This window comes from Podarcis filfolensis (assembly GCF_964270895.1).
Source record: "Podarcis filfolensis genome assembly, chromosome: 10".
Classification (NCBI taxonomy): domain Eukaryota; kingdom Metazoa; phylum Chordata; class Lepidosauria; order Squamata; family Lacertidae; genus Podarcis; species Podarcis filfolensis.
Genome location: NC_139612.1, coordinates 6,317,464 through 6,334,349, shown reverse-complemented (window position 1 = coordinate 6,334,349; position 16,886 = coordinate 6,317,464). Strand labels below are relative to the sequence as shown.

The following is a 16,886-nucleotide window of genomic DNA, read 5'->3' as shown; positions in this document are numbered from 1 at the left end:
ATGGAACAGTTCAGGGCCGTTAACTCATATGTGGGTGGCTGACACTAGTGTGTTAATTTTTACTTACAAACACCACCAAAATCCACAATCAGTCCAAAATTGGTATGTAGAAAGGAAAGCCTGTGGATCACAGGCCCCCACCCTCCCACTTGGGGACATGCAGTCTCTCTCTGAATGTACTCAGTGGGATCCCTGGCAATGGATGGTGAGCTTCTCTGTAACTAGGGCAGGGGAATGTTGAACTGATGGCAACACTCCCTTCTATGGCATGAAACAACAGGGACACAATGGGAGACAGGGGTGAAATCTAACTATCCATCTCTGGTGATACCTGCATCAAGGGCAGGTTTTGCTCACAGCATCTGTCATATCATAGACTTTACCCTTCCATTTTCAGAATAGACTATCAGTCATTTGTTCATTTGGGAGACAGTAATGTGGCAGTGTTTTTGTACCATCTAGAAGGCAAAAGGGTACATGACCAGACCAGGGCACTCACTTTTACATATAGGTCAGTAATGCCTGTTAGCGATTTGTATCTGCTTCATAGGGGTGGTGCTATGCAACAGAATTAAACGGGGTAGGGGGGGATGGTGTGGAAGTATTTCAGTCTTTGTGGACACTACCAGCTCTGATCTTATGGTTTCTAAGATCTACTAAGTAGATTTCATTTAAATAAGAGTAACTGCAAAAGCCAATTACTCAAAAGGCTGCAAAACCAAAATTAATGAGCCTGACCATGTTTCTCAGGAGTTGAACAATTATGAGTTTAGCACAATGAAAGCAAAATAATTCTCTGCTTAATGATGTTCTTTATCCATGATACATTTAATTTTCCAGCAGTCAGGCTGCTATGCATTTCTAGTATCTAGAGCTCACTTTAGGAACTTGGCTTATCCTCCAAGGGTACTTATCCACATGTACCTACCACTAATAAAGAAGACAGCATTAGAATATTAATGAAACATTGTGTGACAATGTTCAATTAATGTAAAGCTGTCTTCCTAAACTGAATTGTAATGAAAGCACAGTAAGGGTCCCTTGTCTGCTTTACACACTGTGGGTACAATCCAAATTTTGCATGCCTAATACAATCCTATATACTCTATGAGATTAATTCCCAGGTAAGTGTGTACAGGATTGCAGCCAAAGTCTCAGTGAAATCAACAGGACTTGAGCACATAGTAAACTGGAAACTAACAGAACTTAAGGCAGCCTAGCTGGCTCCAGATCACTCCATGCCATGAGTAGCAGCAGCTGTCCAAAATGCTTCTAATTTGGATTGGTTTTGGGTTTTTTACATAATTTTGTATAATGTTAATTATCATTTAAAGCAAGATGTGTAGAAAAATGCAACCTGCAGCTTGGGAAGGTCTTTCCAACATATATACAAAAGGACCTTAAGCTCTTCTCTTCCACCCTCTTTCCATTGAACAGCACTCGCAAACAAAATTACATGATGAATTTTTCACGGCAACATGGGCTCAGGCATTTCTACAACAGAAGACGAAGGTCACTTAGGCGATTCCCGTGAAGGACAAGACATTTCCTTTCTTTCCCAACCTGTGATGTGCCGCTTTCCATTCTTTTCAATCTAGCACTGCCGTCTGGTTTGTCAGGACTTTTTTATTGATGAATATTTTGAAAGCCTCCATCGAGACAGAGCATTACACCACTTTTTTCGCACTGTGATCTAATGAGAAGTGACTTATTTTCTCATAGGTAAATGTTTTTAATGTTGATGTGTCTGTGAAAAATTGTGATCTGTTGTAATACCAGTTACAGTGGCAGTATTGGAAGTAAGCAACTGGTTCTGTTTTTAACAAAAAACAAAACAAGCATACATTTAAGCACAAAAGACTTTTCATATTTTATGTCAGAAACGACAATATTAAGTACAATATTTAACATACTTTGTCACATAGGTATTTAAATGCACTGTATTTCAGCTCTGTATCATATTTTATATGATTAAGTTATCATTGTTCTCTTTGTATTCAACTTGATACGTTGGCACTGTATTGACTTGTTATAATAATTTGCTGCTGATTTGGGGGCTACATAACTGTCTGATGCTATGAGTAAAGCAAACAAATGCCTAATCAAAAAGTTAATAACAGACATTGTTGTACAAGACATCATTGTCCTTCATTCTTACTCTTTGATATGTCAGTTATTGTTTTGTGGGCAAAAAAAAACAAACTTGACATTTAAACCTTTTCTACTAAGCAGATGTGGATAAACTTTTTCCCACCCAACCCTCTCCAAACAGAAGCTCCTGTTTCCGTGTCCAAAAGTAAAGCAATTCTCTGTGGATGATTTACTTACAGTAACTGCCATTTGGTCTCTGTAGTAATGGAGTGATTTGTAAAAAGTGAACGTTTCTTCGTGTTTATTTGTGGTTTGTTTTTATTGCGGGTCATGTTTGTATCTTATGATGTTGTATCTACACCAGCAACATAATAATGACCCTACAACCCTAAACTGTCTTATTATCATGAATTAAACATGTTTCACTCTACAGTGAACTGAGCTAAAATTCTATGCTTCAATAAAGATAATGTCAACAAATTATTTATGTGCTACTTTTTTTCACAGCTTATTCACTGGGAAGAGGGAGTGATTCAAAGGTATATACACCACACACATTTATGACCTACAATTTTCATACCCACAAAATAAGAGGTAATGATTCGGCCTACTTCTGGAAAAAAGTGATTTTGCACCTAGGTACCTAATGTAAAAGTGCATTGGGAAGAGACCTGGTGGTTTGTTTCACAAAATATTGTGTGCAAGTGCTGTGCGATTGGGAGTGGATATTCACCTGAGAGCTATCTCACTTATGACATTAACATTCTTCATGTAGTTATGCACATAAGTCTGGAATCTTACTTCTAATCTCACAACAGGTAGATTGGGGGGGTTCATATCTGAACAGTCCCTTAGTAGAGGAGAAAATTGAGGGCTTTAAGTACAAGTCGATTCCAAGGTGTGCACAAAATGAACAAATCCTTCTCTGAAGTTAGACATACAAATTGTGGCTAGATTTTTCAACCGTCTTAAACAACACTAACACATATTTTCTTATACTGTATCACCATTACAGTGGTACCTCGGGTTACATACGCTTCAGGTTACAGACTCCGCTAACCCAGAAATATTACCTTGGGTTAAGAACTTTGCTTCGGGATGAGAACAGAAATCCTGCTCCAGCGGCGCGGCAGCAGCAGGAGGCCCCATTAGCTAAAGTGATGCTTCAGGTTAAAAAGTTTCAGGTTAAGAATGGACCTCCGGAACGAATTAAGTACTTAACCTGAGGTACCACTGTATAGCTTGTTTTCCGAAAGACCCTTATGCCCTTTTCTAGCTTCATAGTCTGCCAGATTACCTCAGGTACACGTATGAGACAAGCTCCTCATGCAAGCCAGGCAAAACCCTTCCTTCTCCATGTGTCAGGTGAGCTGCAGTCACATCAGCATACTCTGTCTTGCCTGCATGGTATAGCCACCTGCCCTTCCCTGGGCTGGCTGCATATACTACTCTCAACAGATGTCAGAGCTGGTTAATACATAGAACCTGAAAGAATGGGCCACAGAATATACCCCTTTGCAAGGCAAGCCCCCAGGTGGTACAGATACAGCAGCAGCTGTCTGTAGTACCACTTATGATTTATTTCCAGTTGGAAGCAATGCTGGTCTATTCCATAATAAATTTGTTAAGTCTACAGATACCACAAAACACTTTGTTGATTTTCCATTCTCGTGTGTGTATTCATACATGGTACAACCATCTGCTTAACACGCTGGTGGCATTTCTTCTCCCTTCTCCAGGATCAATAAACAGCAATATCAGGAGATACTACTGGGTCCTGAAGTACATTATTATACAGTGCCATAGTTGTGGGACTGTAAAAACAGGAGCACTATAAAACATGATAATCTTATCTGCTGGTATTATAACTTGGCCCAGGAAAGTAGGGAGTTGGCTGAGTTTATTGTTCACTCTGGTCTCTTACGGGTTTCCTGTGTTAAAATGCTATAAGGAAGAAATTCCAATACCACAACTATTTTTTAAAAAGGAAAAATGTGTACAATTTTGCCAAACTACAATCATTTTTCTATTTATTTAATTATTCAGGTAGAGTATGTCATGTATTGTTCAAACAGAGTACACTTGCAGCCATGCAGTCAAATGCAATTCTGAAATGTTAATAGCTCTTCCCATTTTCTAAGAACTGGGAGGATTTTTGAGATTCCTAACAAAAGAGCCAGCCTAAGTGGATGAAAGTCAGAGGCACAAGACTCACAAGACGCTGCTTAAAAGAAAAGCTCAGTGATAAAGCTAAATCCTGAAAGACGTGCCTAGGCCAACTCACGCCAGGACAGCACAAACAATGAAGTAACCCTGCAAACATAGCTTTTTTGAAATTTCCCTCAAGGCACACATTCACATTTGATTGTAGAGCTTAAAAGGTGTAAGTTTTTTGTATTAATGAAATTAAACATAAATAAAAGGAATTTTAATGCATTTATACAATAAGTCCCATTAACCATTCCATCATTATTCTCACATTTAAACTCTGAAGTAAAAACAAATTCTGTATGTTGTTTATATTTTTAATGCATGTGTATATTACCCCACACCCTTTTCACAGCTATAAAACTATGGGGCAGACTCATCCAAAATTACCGGTACTTGTTATCTGACAGCTGATAAAGGATCCCCTCTTAGTATCTTTTATGTAGTGTTTTATCAATTCACTCCAAATGTTAGTAATCCACTTTCAAAGCCTGAAACAATTCTAATCCTGACATGAGCAAGGGTTGAGTTTGTATCCCACCAAGTTATACTCAAAAGCAGACCCAATTAAATCAGCGAGCTTCTGTTAGCCAAGTTTGTTGATTTCAATGGGCAAGTTGGCTGCAAACAGAGTTTTTTTTTAAAAAAAACAACACAATTTATAACCTGATATTCAACCCAGTTAAACTGAAGAATATTAATTCAAGCTTGTTTCTTTCCATCCACTTCAATAGTACCTTGCGCCTTGAACCAATAGATACTACTGCTGCTTTTATTATTTAGAAAGTGCCTAACATTTCTAGGTACTATTTTTTAAAAAAACACAGGCCTTGGCTGCAGATCTGCAATCTAACATACATGATACAAACGGAAAGGGTGGGGAAAAGAATAGGGAGACTGCAATCCTATACATATTTGCCTTTAATACATCTCATGAAACTCAACAAGACATACTTTAGAATAGACATGCCTAGGATTCAATGGTTAAGGTGCCACTTATTACATATTAATAATTACCAGGTGGGATGGTTTGTGGAGCTAGGCCATAATTGCACCGCAATCCTGGACAGTTCTGGGAGATATGCCCCGAAATGATATTTACAGGGAAGGAGCAGCTCAGGGTGAGATACTATTTCAGGTCTAACAGTCCTGAATTAGCTAACTCATCTATATTAAATACGGGGGTATCTTCATGGGAAGGTTCTACCTGCGCTATGAAAAGATATCAGTTTTATACCAAACAATATAAAAAACTCCTTCCAGTAGCACCTTAGAGACCAACTAAGTTTGTTATTGGTATGAGCTTCGAAAGCTCATACCAATAACAAACTAAGTTGGTCTCTAAGGTGCTACTGGAAGGAATTTTTCTTTATTTTGTTTCGGCAGACCAACACGGCTACCTACCTGTAACTAGTTTTATACCAGTTTATCGTGGCTCCCCCCCAAAAAAAAATATAATAATGATGGGATGCTGGATGCTATGATCCTAATACACGACTGTGGCCTGATGGGAAGTCTTGCTCTCACGCTTCGCTCCTGCACATAATGCTGCACAAACCGTCCCAATACTAAGACATTCCCTCACCACCTTAGAATGTTCAGTTCACATTGAGTTCGTACCTGACTTGTTCTTAATGCATAGTTGACCACATCTACAGATGAATGCTATATCAATCACTAGTAAAAGTTTAATTAGGAGGTCTTCATGCCTGTCTAGTCCTGTGCTCCCTTTCCCAGTCTTTAATCTATTGGTGATTAATGCAACCTTTGTATTTGTGTTAACCAATCAGCAATAAGCACATATGTGACAATGCTGTAATATTCAATAAAAGAGGCTCCTTGAGACTTGCTCAGGAGATGCCTCCCAGATGACACTCGCTACCTGTCTGTCATTATTTCAACCCAACATAATAATACCAGGAATAGTTTGAAAGCGACAAGAATTGTTTGCCACGATCCCCAGCCTCACCCCCATTTGAAAACGGGGCGCAGGTTTTTCTGCAGAGAGGGAAACTCCTGGACAACCAGCTGGTCACACGCGACCCCTCGACAAAACGCGGCTCTCCCCTCGGTCGGCTTTCAAAACCAGGGGGGATCATTTTCAGCCTCTCTTTTCGCGGGATTCATCCGCGAACAACGTCAAGAGCCCCGGACCGGGAAGAGGAGCCCCTCGGCCGAGAAGAAGCTTCGCGAGCCATTCCGGGCGGGAGTCGGAGAAAGAGAGAGAGAGGCCCGGCTTTTACCTCAGGCCCAGCGCCACCGAGGTCGCCTCGAGAGGCATGCTGGGACTTGTAGTTGCCGCTCCGCTCCTTCGCTCGTGCCGGAACGGACGCGGGAACTACCGGTCCCAGCAGCCCCTGCCACGGGGGTGGGGGGGTGAAGAAACCCTAAAGGCCCGCCCTTGAGATGTGTGTGTGTTTTGGTAATGCCTAATTTTGGGCTGCCGGGAGGAGGAGGAGGAGGAGAGCTCCGGCTGAGGGCGGAGAGTTACCTCAGGTTACCGTTTAACAGGCCGCCGCCTTGGCCGCCGTTCCTGTTGCTACTGGGCTTGGGCGGCGAAGCGACCTCGGGAGGCCGCGAGGAGGCGGAGAAGGTGAGGCGCGAGGAGCGCGAGGCGCCTTTTTAAATCTTAATTTATTTACTTATTGTACGTTTGTGAGAGAAAGAGGGATTTTAAAAAAAAAATTAAGGCAAGGAGGCGACGGGTGGTCGAGACTCGGCGGGTTGGGACCGAATAAGTAAGTAAAATAAGTGAGAAACAGCTTTCGGGACCGCCGCCGCCTCCTCAGAGAGAAGAGATTTTGGACCGGGTTGATGGCGGGGCTTTTCAAGTGTGCGCGATCCCCTTTTAAGGACCGGCAAAACTTGTCCCGGCAGAGAGGTTAAAAACGGTGAGGGGAGCGGCTTGGTATATCCGCCGGTCAGGCTGCTGCTTTTAAGGAGCAGGAGCAGGGCCAGTTTTTTTATTTAAAAAAAATGAAATTGGGGTGTGTGGGGGCGAACCTCATTCGGAGAGAAAGGAAGGAAGCCGCCTGATTATTGTTGCTGCTACTTGTTGTTAGTTCGTTTCAATCTGTTTAGTCTGTGGGTTATCTGTGAGAGGTCTAGTACTGTGGCCCTACCTTATTTATGTACCCCTATGATGTTATAGTTTATAATTATTGTGTAATGTTTTATTTCTGACTATCGGTCGAATAAAGGAAATTGATTGAGAAATCTGTTTAGTCCCTGCCTGGCGGTGTATCCGAGTCAGGCTTGTTTAGAAAGTCGTGCCCGCAGGAAGCCTTTGCCCTTCTAATGGGTGAGGCTGGTTTGGGGTGTGGAAATGGCCCCGAAGGTTTGTTTCGCAAAGTTCAGGGAGGAACCCTGATTTTAAGAAAAGAGGTTCTAAGGGATGAGTCCAGGGGCCACCCCTGTTGACTGGGGCTGCCAACCTTGCTTGTAAAAAAGAGCGCCTGCCCACCTTAGCAGATTTCGCCCGTGACCTGGGTCTAATCGCACCTCTTGCCCAGAAGTTGCAAGACGCTCCTTTCTAAGTGCCGCTTTGCCTCTTCAAGCCTTAGCCCATCATTTGCCATCCTTCCCTGATAACTTCTCCTTCTGCAGTTCTTTCTCCTCCCCTCCCTCTGTTTCATTCTCTTAACTGCATCCTGCACTTCCTCTTTTAATCTTTCTGTTGCTTGCATTGCTTTTATCACACTTTTATCAGTAGGATAAGGTTTACAACTTGTATCAATATACAAGCGAGACTGGCTGACTAAAGTATTCAACTCCGTTGACGTATTTGAGGAAGAGCAAAGAGCCTGTAATCGGAAGCACTGATGGGGGAAACCCCATACCTGAATCTTTAGCCCACAGCTAAAGATCCTGGCTCTAGATTCTAGGGAGAACCACTGACAAGAATTCCAAAGTGAGCTGAAAATCACTTAATCACTAGCTTTTGAAAACTTCTTTGTTTTTCCCAAATCCCACAGTCATTTCCAGCATAATCTGATTTCCCCCCCTTCTAGTTGCCTTTCCACTTTTTCATTCCCCAGCAACATAGCCTTCTATTTTTTCCTTTGTTTAAGGCTGTTTGTTTCAAACTTTAATGGCGTGTTCATAAATCCTTGAGAATAAGACGGCCCTTAAGTTGTGGTAGTACAATCAAAGTATAAGGAACAAAGCAGTCTGTATTGTGAATAAGGAAATCTGCCCGATTTTTATATGTTCTGCATTTTTATGGTGCTTTCTGTCCAAGCTTCTGTACATAAAGGCAAGTATATTTTAACTGTGAAAGAATATTAGGCCTGCTAGGTGCATGTTTTGAATGCACAAAAGTCTGTTGGTGATCAAACAAGTAGCCTCTTGGTTGTAAGGCATCAAAATGTACTGATTGCAGGAAAACCTCTGCTGGACAGCTCTCAGTTAAGCTAGAGCTGGCTTAGTGCGCCTGCTTAGAACACACAAATCTTCCAGCAAAAAAGACACTAATGAAAAGCATTAAGTATATGAACATTCTAAATACAATTCCCTCATGCCTCCAAAACCATTGATAAAAATTGGTACAAACCTGGCAAATGAAACTTGATTTACCACAAACTGGCCATTCAGGAGTTAACATATCCATAAAAACTATCCTGCATACAGGAGCTTAAACAGCCTCACAGACCAGGGGTTGCCAGTGTGGTGCCTGTGATTGCGAAAGCACCCTTGAAGTCTTCCCACAAAACCTCGGAGCACCCTTGGTCATGAGGTGGTGTGGGTGATTACATACTTTTTCCCTTGAAAAATACATCAAGCTGAAGGAGGAAGTTGAAATTATGATATTTTCCCAATTCCTCTTTTAGTTCTATGTGCTTTTCAAGGCTCATATTAATTCTAATATCCCTTAGAAAAGTAAAGTGTGTGCATGCTTTTTATCTCTCTCTGAGGAGTTGGAGGTTGGTACTGAACTAAAGGAAATGGAGAGAGGTTACCAGAAGGGATGGCATCCATGGCACTCAATCCAAAATCAAATGAGCTCATGGGCCTATAAAGATTGGTACCCCTGCCACATATAATACATGCACACAAGCACTTGGATTCACTGGGATAAAACATTTTAAAGTGTAGTGCAAAGGTTCTGTAATTGTAGGATGGTTATGCAGTCAGTAGATGACTGCTTTTATAGAGAATGATTGTCATTGTGCTATCAAGGCAATTCAGATTTAGTATGACAAGCACAGCAAGGACTTGGACCGCATGCACACCATGCATTTCAAGCACATGACTTCCCCTACAGTATCTCAATAACTTAGTTTGTGTTGGGAAATATAGCTCCGTGAGAGGTAAACTATGTATGGTGTGTACACAGCCTCCCGCTGGTATTCCCTCAATATTTGCCTATATTTCCAATATTTCCCTCAATATGCACCAATATTTGACATAATTCCAAGATGAGTAAGGATGGAGCCGGAATGCACTATACTAGACAGGCAAAGTGGAAGCCCAGAATTATCAACATTACCCAGAAATCACAGTCCTGTTCTCCATTCCGACCAACCAGGCAAGGGATGGAGGATCTGTGGCCCTTCAGATGCATTTGGGTTCCAGCTCCCATCAGCCCCGGCCAGCATGGCTAATGGTCAGAGATTATGAGAGCTGGTGACCAGCATCATGGCTCAGTTGGTAGAGCAGGAGACTTAATTTCAGGATCCTGGGCAAAAGATTCCTGCATTGCAGGGGGTTGAGCTAGAATGCTCTCATCCCTTTGAACACTACGACGAGAGAGAGAGAGAGTGTTAGGCTTGAACTAGACAAAGGGTGGGGAAGGGGAGAGATAGTTAGATCCTCTAAGAAGCCAGGCATGGCCAAACTTGACCCTCCAGCTGTTTTGGGACTACAACTCCCATCATCCCTAGCTAACAGGACTAGTGGCCAGGCATGATGGGAATTGTAGTCCCAAAACAGCTGGAGGGCCAAGTTTGGCCATGCCTGCTCTAAGCAATATTATTTGCATTATTCTGCCATTGAAAGGAGGATACTTGTCCTTTTCTCATCTTGTTATTGGCATGTGCCTAGTTCACCTCTGTATGTTCCCATCAGCAAACCAGTATTGACTCTGGAATGTGAACTTGGCTAGAAACTTCATTTGCTCTATGAACCTGCCAAGCTAAATGGGTTGGTCAGGTCAGTCTTCAGGCCAGTGTCAGCATGAGGAACGCCACGGAACAACAAGAAAATTAACAAGTCAGACCTCTCACTCTTTTCTCAGAGGGGAGCCTGCAAGCCATTTATGCCAAGAACTGGAACCATCGCTTATCTAAATGAATAGTGGAAAGACTTAGTGCCTTGCAGATTATTGAACTGTTTAATCAACTTGGCACATAAGAAACATGTGGTCCACAAATGGGCATTAGTGACCTTTTAAAACTGAACCTTTCCCTAGAACAAACATATGCACTGCTGATAGCATACTGGGACTCTGAGGGACAAAATCATTTAAGGAAAATGCAACTTTGGAAGTGAACATTCATTGCATTTAGGCATGAAATGTCAGGTCATTGATAGCTTATTTTAAAGATCAATAATGATTCTATCTAGATGGGTTGTTGTGTCAGTCTCTTGCAGCAAAATGATAAGTATTGTGACACCTTAAAAACTAATACATTATGGCACAAGCTTTCGTGGACTGTAGTTTTCACCAAATGCATGAAATGCTATCCTGGGTTGCAAAGGTTTACGTCTATGTATATCATTTTTTGGGGGGTGGTACATAGTGAGGTCAGAAGGAAATAGTACAGGTGGTGATATTTATGCTATAAACAGTGGCCATTCACACCCACACGGACCAGTTGTGTTGATAACACAGACATCCTAGCATTGGTAAGCCAATTAACACATGTAGTATGATAAAAATCCATTGTGAAAATTCATTCCACAAGTGATTGCATTGAGTCTCTTGATACATTGCAATTAAGCAGTGAAAAGTTGTTGTCAATTATTTAAAATAACTCATGGCAGAAAAGGAGTATATTTTTTTAAAAATCTGGTTTAGTCAAGGCTTGAATGGGGCCTCTGGTTTCTTCTCAGTTATAGAAGTTAAGAGAAGTACTTCTGTGTGAAAGTCTCCAGAGATCATGGCCTTGGCCATTATCTTGGGTGGAGTTCAAAATTCTCCTTGACTGCAGTGTGACCTAAAAGTGTTCCATGAGTGACCTGTGATAGATACTTTGAAATAAAATATTTAAAATAAAATTAACTGGAATTTCCTGCCTGTGAAAACAAGGGTTGTTAACTTGGGCTAAGACTCCAGAATGATCAACATGACTCCTCCCAGCTATGTAAACATACCCTAATGGGAGAGGCTAGGTTGAGGCAGTGTCATGATGGGTCTGTGACTCTTCTGGGCATACCAGGAAAGGCCATTCATCAGAACAAGTAACTTGACTATGAATTGACTCATGAAGGAAGTGGCTTGGGGACAAGGGGCTGAGGGTTTGCTGTTGAACTGCATCTTTCTATCATTTTTCTTATGTGATTTCGAAGTACTACATAGAACATCATGTGTTAGCATGCAGTTGCCATGACTTTCACTGCAGTAGAGACTGTTAGTGGTTTTGTGCACCCTTGGAGATTTGGTCTAGATGGAGCAGAGGAGGAGAAAATGCAAACATTTGACCATAAATATCTGGGTACTATGCTGTCTGACCTTTTATGCTGCTCGTATTCTATTGCTCGTGCTCCAGAGTAATATTATGAAGAGTTAATTTTGGCATATTTGCTGTGTAAGGCTTTCCTAATCATTGTTTACACCAATGGCATTGATGCTTCATATGTTGCTGGTGTGCTTACACAATGTCCCCAGGCTATAGTTTGCTTTTGTTTTAACTGGGGTTGGGTAAAGTGTGCACCTAAACATGCAATCTACAAATTCGTATTCAGGAATATAGATATCTAGCATGCATATCAGAGGCAGGTTTGGCTGCAGCTCCCTGTGAAGTGTACACTCAGTGGCGAGCCTTGATTTGATGGTATTCAATATGTAAAGCAGCCCTGGTACACACAAACTGGATGAAATCTGTGGAGCTTTCAAAATGATTCAGAAATGCATTTGGTACACAGAGTCCACATGCATAAAGGGGTTTACCTTGATTATGGTTCATTTTCCTCACAATACACTCTGGGAGAAAGAGGGTCCCAAATTGGATCCACTAGATAACTGTACTGTCTGATCCCTTCATGAATTCAAACCAGGGATTTAAAGTACAGTACCATCTTTAAGGATGGTTCTGGTGTCCCTTCATCCTAGCAGTTCAGTGTTGCTCAGGTGCTAAACATCAGTTTCTGCATTCTGCTGCAGGGCAATGCATTTTAGTTAAGTTCCAGTTCCTCTTTTGGTAAGCAGATGCAGTAACCCACAGTCAAAAGGTAAACTTTACATGAGTATAACTGCAGTTAACTAGAATGTTGTTTTGAAAAAATCTACCGTACATGCACTAAGAATCTATAAAATAGTCATGTCATCATGTCATATATGATGTTATGCACAGGAAACATTAAATTATGTCTGAAACTTTCAAGCTGCAGTTAAAGGAGGTAGTGAGCGTGCTCTTCCTTTGTAGTCAAAAGTTGGCAGTTTTTAAATTTTGTGCCTGCATGGCAACAGAAAAAGGTGCCAAAATCAAAAAGGGCCAATTTTTTATTTCAAAGGAAGAATTGGGAGCACACTTAGAATGCACTTCTGATTGTTCTGTCACAAGCTCAGCTTGAATTCAACCCATGTCTCCAAAAGCTCTTCCTTTGAACCCCTACCTCAAGCCACGTTTGCAAAAGGAGACTCGAGAGGGCACACTCCTGATTTTTTTCCTTTGGAAATTGCATTTGTGATGTCCGGCAATCAGGGCTGGCCGGCCTATGAAGTGGACTGAGGCATCCACCTTGGGCAGCAGAATCCCCAGCGGTGGCTCCCGCATGGGCAACACCCCCAGCCCGGCTGCTGCTGGAGAAGTGAAGAGAAGTGATGCCTTCTTCTCCTCACTTCTCCTGTGGCGAGGGTTGGGGACCCTGCCCGCACTCTGTCATTGCTAGAGAAGGAAGGAGAAGTGGCTGCAGGTTTCAGCGAGATCTTGCAGCCCTTTCAAGAGATCTTGCCAGAACCCAGAAGCTGCAGCCATGCAACCCTGATAATCAAGGTTTCAATGGGACAGGGAGGCATCTTCTCTCTGACCGATGAGAAATTTCTGGAGCAGCACTTCTGCATTTAGTTTCCAATCTATTACTATTTTATTTCTATACAAATATATTAAGGTGGTGTACAGAATCTCACTTAACCAAAAACATGAGAAGAAAGCAGTGAAAACTTCTTGCATTTTTGTAGTATTTTCTTTATTTACAAATATACAAGCAAAGCATGTGGAGACTGAAGAGTTACTAAAGGGCAGCAGCTCTTCCACCGTACATCAGGTTCCCAGAGAGAGGCCTTGCAGCCCTAGATGCCTTAAGCCAGCTCCCCACTTATTTCTTCAAATTGTCAGGTGCTCTTTTCCACCAATGCATCCCTGGACCACCCTCTTAGGTGAAGGAGTGTCAAATTCTCTAAATTACCGCAGGGATGTCATTCAAAAACAATGAATTTCCCCTAACTACCAGCAGACCAGCACCTAACTAATAGTTTCCATTGACAAAAAGCCGCAAGTTATCCTGGGCTGTTAGTCTAACAAAGGTATATTCAGACACATGGCTGCTATAACAATATTTTGTTCTTTGGGAAGCAAAAGGTAAGCTTGCTTATATGTACAGTATCTCCAGGTGATATAACTCTGCAGTATGCATCTCTTCTTCTCACACTTTCAAGTTGATAAGTGGCAAGAAGCCCTTTCAAAGCCTGACTTATCAGTCACATTTAAGAGCCATCAGTTATTAAGTCTTTGTGTTTGGTCTCTTGGATACACCCAATAATTCTTACTAGGCAGATAAGTATTGCTGTAGCTTTTATGGTTGTCTGTTCGGTCTTTTCAGGTGTGGACTGAGATTGCTCAAGAGCAGCTTTTCATTCTTTGTTTTCCTTTATGGGAACACAGAGGGGCTGATTTTTTTCCATCCCCAAATATTGACTTTGCTTCATAACATCTATGCTATGGTGTATTATTGTGATATCCCAGCATTGTGTATATTGGGAGGGGAGATTCCTGACAAACTGTTCTCAATTCAGGTAGGTAGCCGTGTTGGTGTGACGCAGTAGAAATATATATAAAAATAAAAAATAAAAAAATTGTCTAGTAGCACCTTAGAGACCAACTAAGTTTGTTCTTGGTATGAGCTCTCAATTCATTCATTCAATAAATTTCTATAACACACTTCATTAAAAATAACCTTTGGGTGGTTTACATACATAAAATTATTAAAGCTACAAAACAGAATAACACATTAAAACTGGTATTAAAATCCATAGCCAGCCAATAGCAGCAACCAATCCCCCATTACAAATGGGCAGACTGATAAATTGCCCCCAAATATCCTGGTGAATGAAGATGTCGTCAACTGGTATAAAAAATCATGTAGTGTTGACACCATAGGGATGGGAAAGAGTACTATTCCTGGCTACCAGAGAAAAGACCCTTTAAGTCACTGCCCAATGTGGCACAGTTACTGGTGGGGCCTTCAGAGTGGCTGATCCTGCAGATCTTGGAGCCTGAGCAGGTTGATATTTACAACATAAGGGAAGGTTGCTGCCAGACATAGGCATTTATTTATCTTTTCATATGGTCATGCCCACTTCTGGCAATGAGTCCTGCCTATACCACAATTTTGTGTCCCCAAACAAGTTGCCTAAATTTTGGAGGGGTGCTTGTGTGACAGAATAGCTCTGGTTCCTGGTTGGTTTTCTTCATTTCAGCAGCCTAATTTAGATGTGAAAAGTCACATTTCTTGTTGAGATTCAACAGTTGTGAGATAGAAACCCTTGATGATTTGGAAATCTCCCTGAGATCTACCAGTAAGTCTATCAGCTGCCTGCTTCTGCCATAGTAGGGGCATCTCTGAGATGACCAGGGAGAAAGCTTACAATGATATTTTGCTCTGCCTGTCTTCTGATGTTGCATGGTCTCAGGGGGTGGGTGTGGAGGAACAGGACATTCTGGTTGAACCATAAACTAGTATGTAATGGTGACTTTGTGGTGTCACCCACACTCACAGAGCAGTTGTTCTTCTGTGGCCCATGTGGAAAGAAGAGACAGGTGTGTGGTGATGGCAGTGCCCTTCTTCCTCCTTCAGTCTCCCAGTTCTTTGGTCTCCTAGTTCTTCAGTCTCTCTCTCTCTCTCTCTCTCTCTCTCTCTCTCTCTCTCTCTCTGGATAGTTGAGCTTGTACAGCCCCAGGAGAGGGAAGAATCTAGCTGAAGCAAGAGTAGACGTGTGCTCCCTCCCTCTCCTGGCTCTCTCTCACAGAGAAGTTGGTCTTGAGATAACCTCTTTGTGGGGCAGAGGGCCCAGGAGTAGGTTTGTGTCTCCTCCTTTCTTCATATGAAAGTACTCTCAGTTATTGTCTTCCGCAGAAGCAAGCACTTCTTTAAATTGTCCTTTTAAAAAATGCTTATATTTTGATAGCATCTTCAAGGAGCAACTCTTCAGTTCCCTTTCCCTGAAATGTACTATGGAACATGCTGTAGAGGATGAAACTTGCCATGTGTTGGACCAGAGATACTGTGTGGAAAGGCGCGTATATAACCAAGGGACCCTACAAAAGCAACTGCACAAGAAGGAGAAGACCTCTCTGCCTCTTGCTCAGAAGATAGCACGTTCTTGTCGGTAGGACATCTTAGCTATTTATGCAGTCAGTAGATTAATTGGTATGGATGCCAAATTGCCCTTCCATTCACAGAAGGGCTCCTTCTGTTCATGGGAGGTTCCTACTGGCAAAATTGGGTTTGTGTGAAAGCATTTTTTAGATTTCCCCCTGCAGGCCCCAAAGTCACCTCCCACACTGTTCTGGAGAAAGTTAGCATGTCAGAGGGAAGAGCATAATCTTCTAATGTGCTGGCATTCCACTGCCAAAGAGTTATTTAAAATAAAAGGTAGAGAACATACAAGGACTCATTCTGCATTCTCATAGTAGATACAATATATTTCCTATGATTAAGGTATTTTCTGCCTGTACACAATAAATGCACATTTTGCCAGTTACTTTCAGCTGATACAACTTTTTCTCTCCCCCTCTCTCTCTTGTATTTTTCAGTTGCTCTTCCAAGAAAGCCAAATCTGTTCTGTGTAGTTTTTTACCTATTTTTACATGGCTCCCCCGCTATCCAGTGAAGGAGTATTTGCTGGGAGACATTATCTCAGGAATAAGCACTGGGGTCATGCAGCTTCCTCAAGGTTAGTGAAATTTAACTTTTAAACTTTATTCTTCTTTTTGGAATCTTCAGAACAGCCTTGAGAGATCTTTTGGAGACAGTCAGCTTCCAGCTGATTGTACATTCACTTTTCATGAGGGTGTCACATGCCTTCTGGGGATGCATAATGCAGTACACCTCATGTCAATCAACTGAGGTGTTGCATTCATCTAATGGGAATAAACCTCCTCAGTTTTCACAATGGAAATATCTTGTTTAAAAGTCCTCCTGTGTGA

General features: G+C 41.8%; 2 protein-coding genes across 6 annotated transcripts in view; both read left to right on the top strand.

The window, feature by feature from the left end:
- RELN (reelin) overlaps positions 1-2,574 on the top strand; it is a 291,904-nt gene extending 289,330 nt beyond the window's left edge. For all 4 annotated transcript variants that reach the window (XM_083574837.1, XM_083574836.1, XM_083574839.1 and 1 more), the window contains one exon: positions 1,438-2,574. In XM_083574837.1, the coding sequence (XP_083430963.1) occupies positions 1,438-1,534 (97 nt within the window). In that variant the 3' untranslated portion in view covers positions 1,535-2,574. The remainder of the gene's footprint in view (positions 1-1,437) is intronic.
- A 3,918-nt stretch (positions 2,575-6,492) lies between these two features.
- Positions 6,493-16,886, top strand: part of SLC26A5 (solute carrier family 26 member 5) — a 33,084-nt gene continuing 22,690 nt past the window's right edge. The window contains exons 1-3 of one of the 2 annotated variants that reach the window (XM_083575145.1): positions 6,493-6,707; positions 15,866-16,066; positions 16,494-16,633. In XM_083575145.1, coding sequence (XP_083431271.1) covers positions 15,912-16,066; positions 16,494-16,633 — 295 coding nt within the window. In that variant the 5' untranslated portion in view covers positions 6,493-6,707; positions 15,866-15,911. Of the gene's footprint in view, positions 6,893-15,865; positions 16,067-16,493; positions 16,634-16,886 lie in introns of both variants that reach the window. The other variant, XM_083575144.1, reaches the window with a different exon arrangement.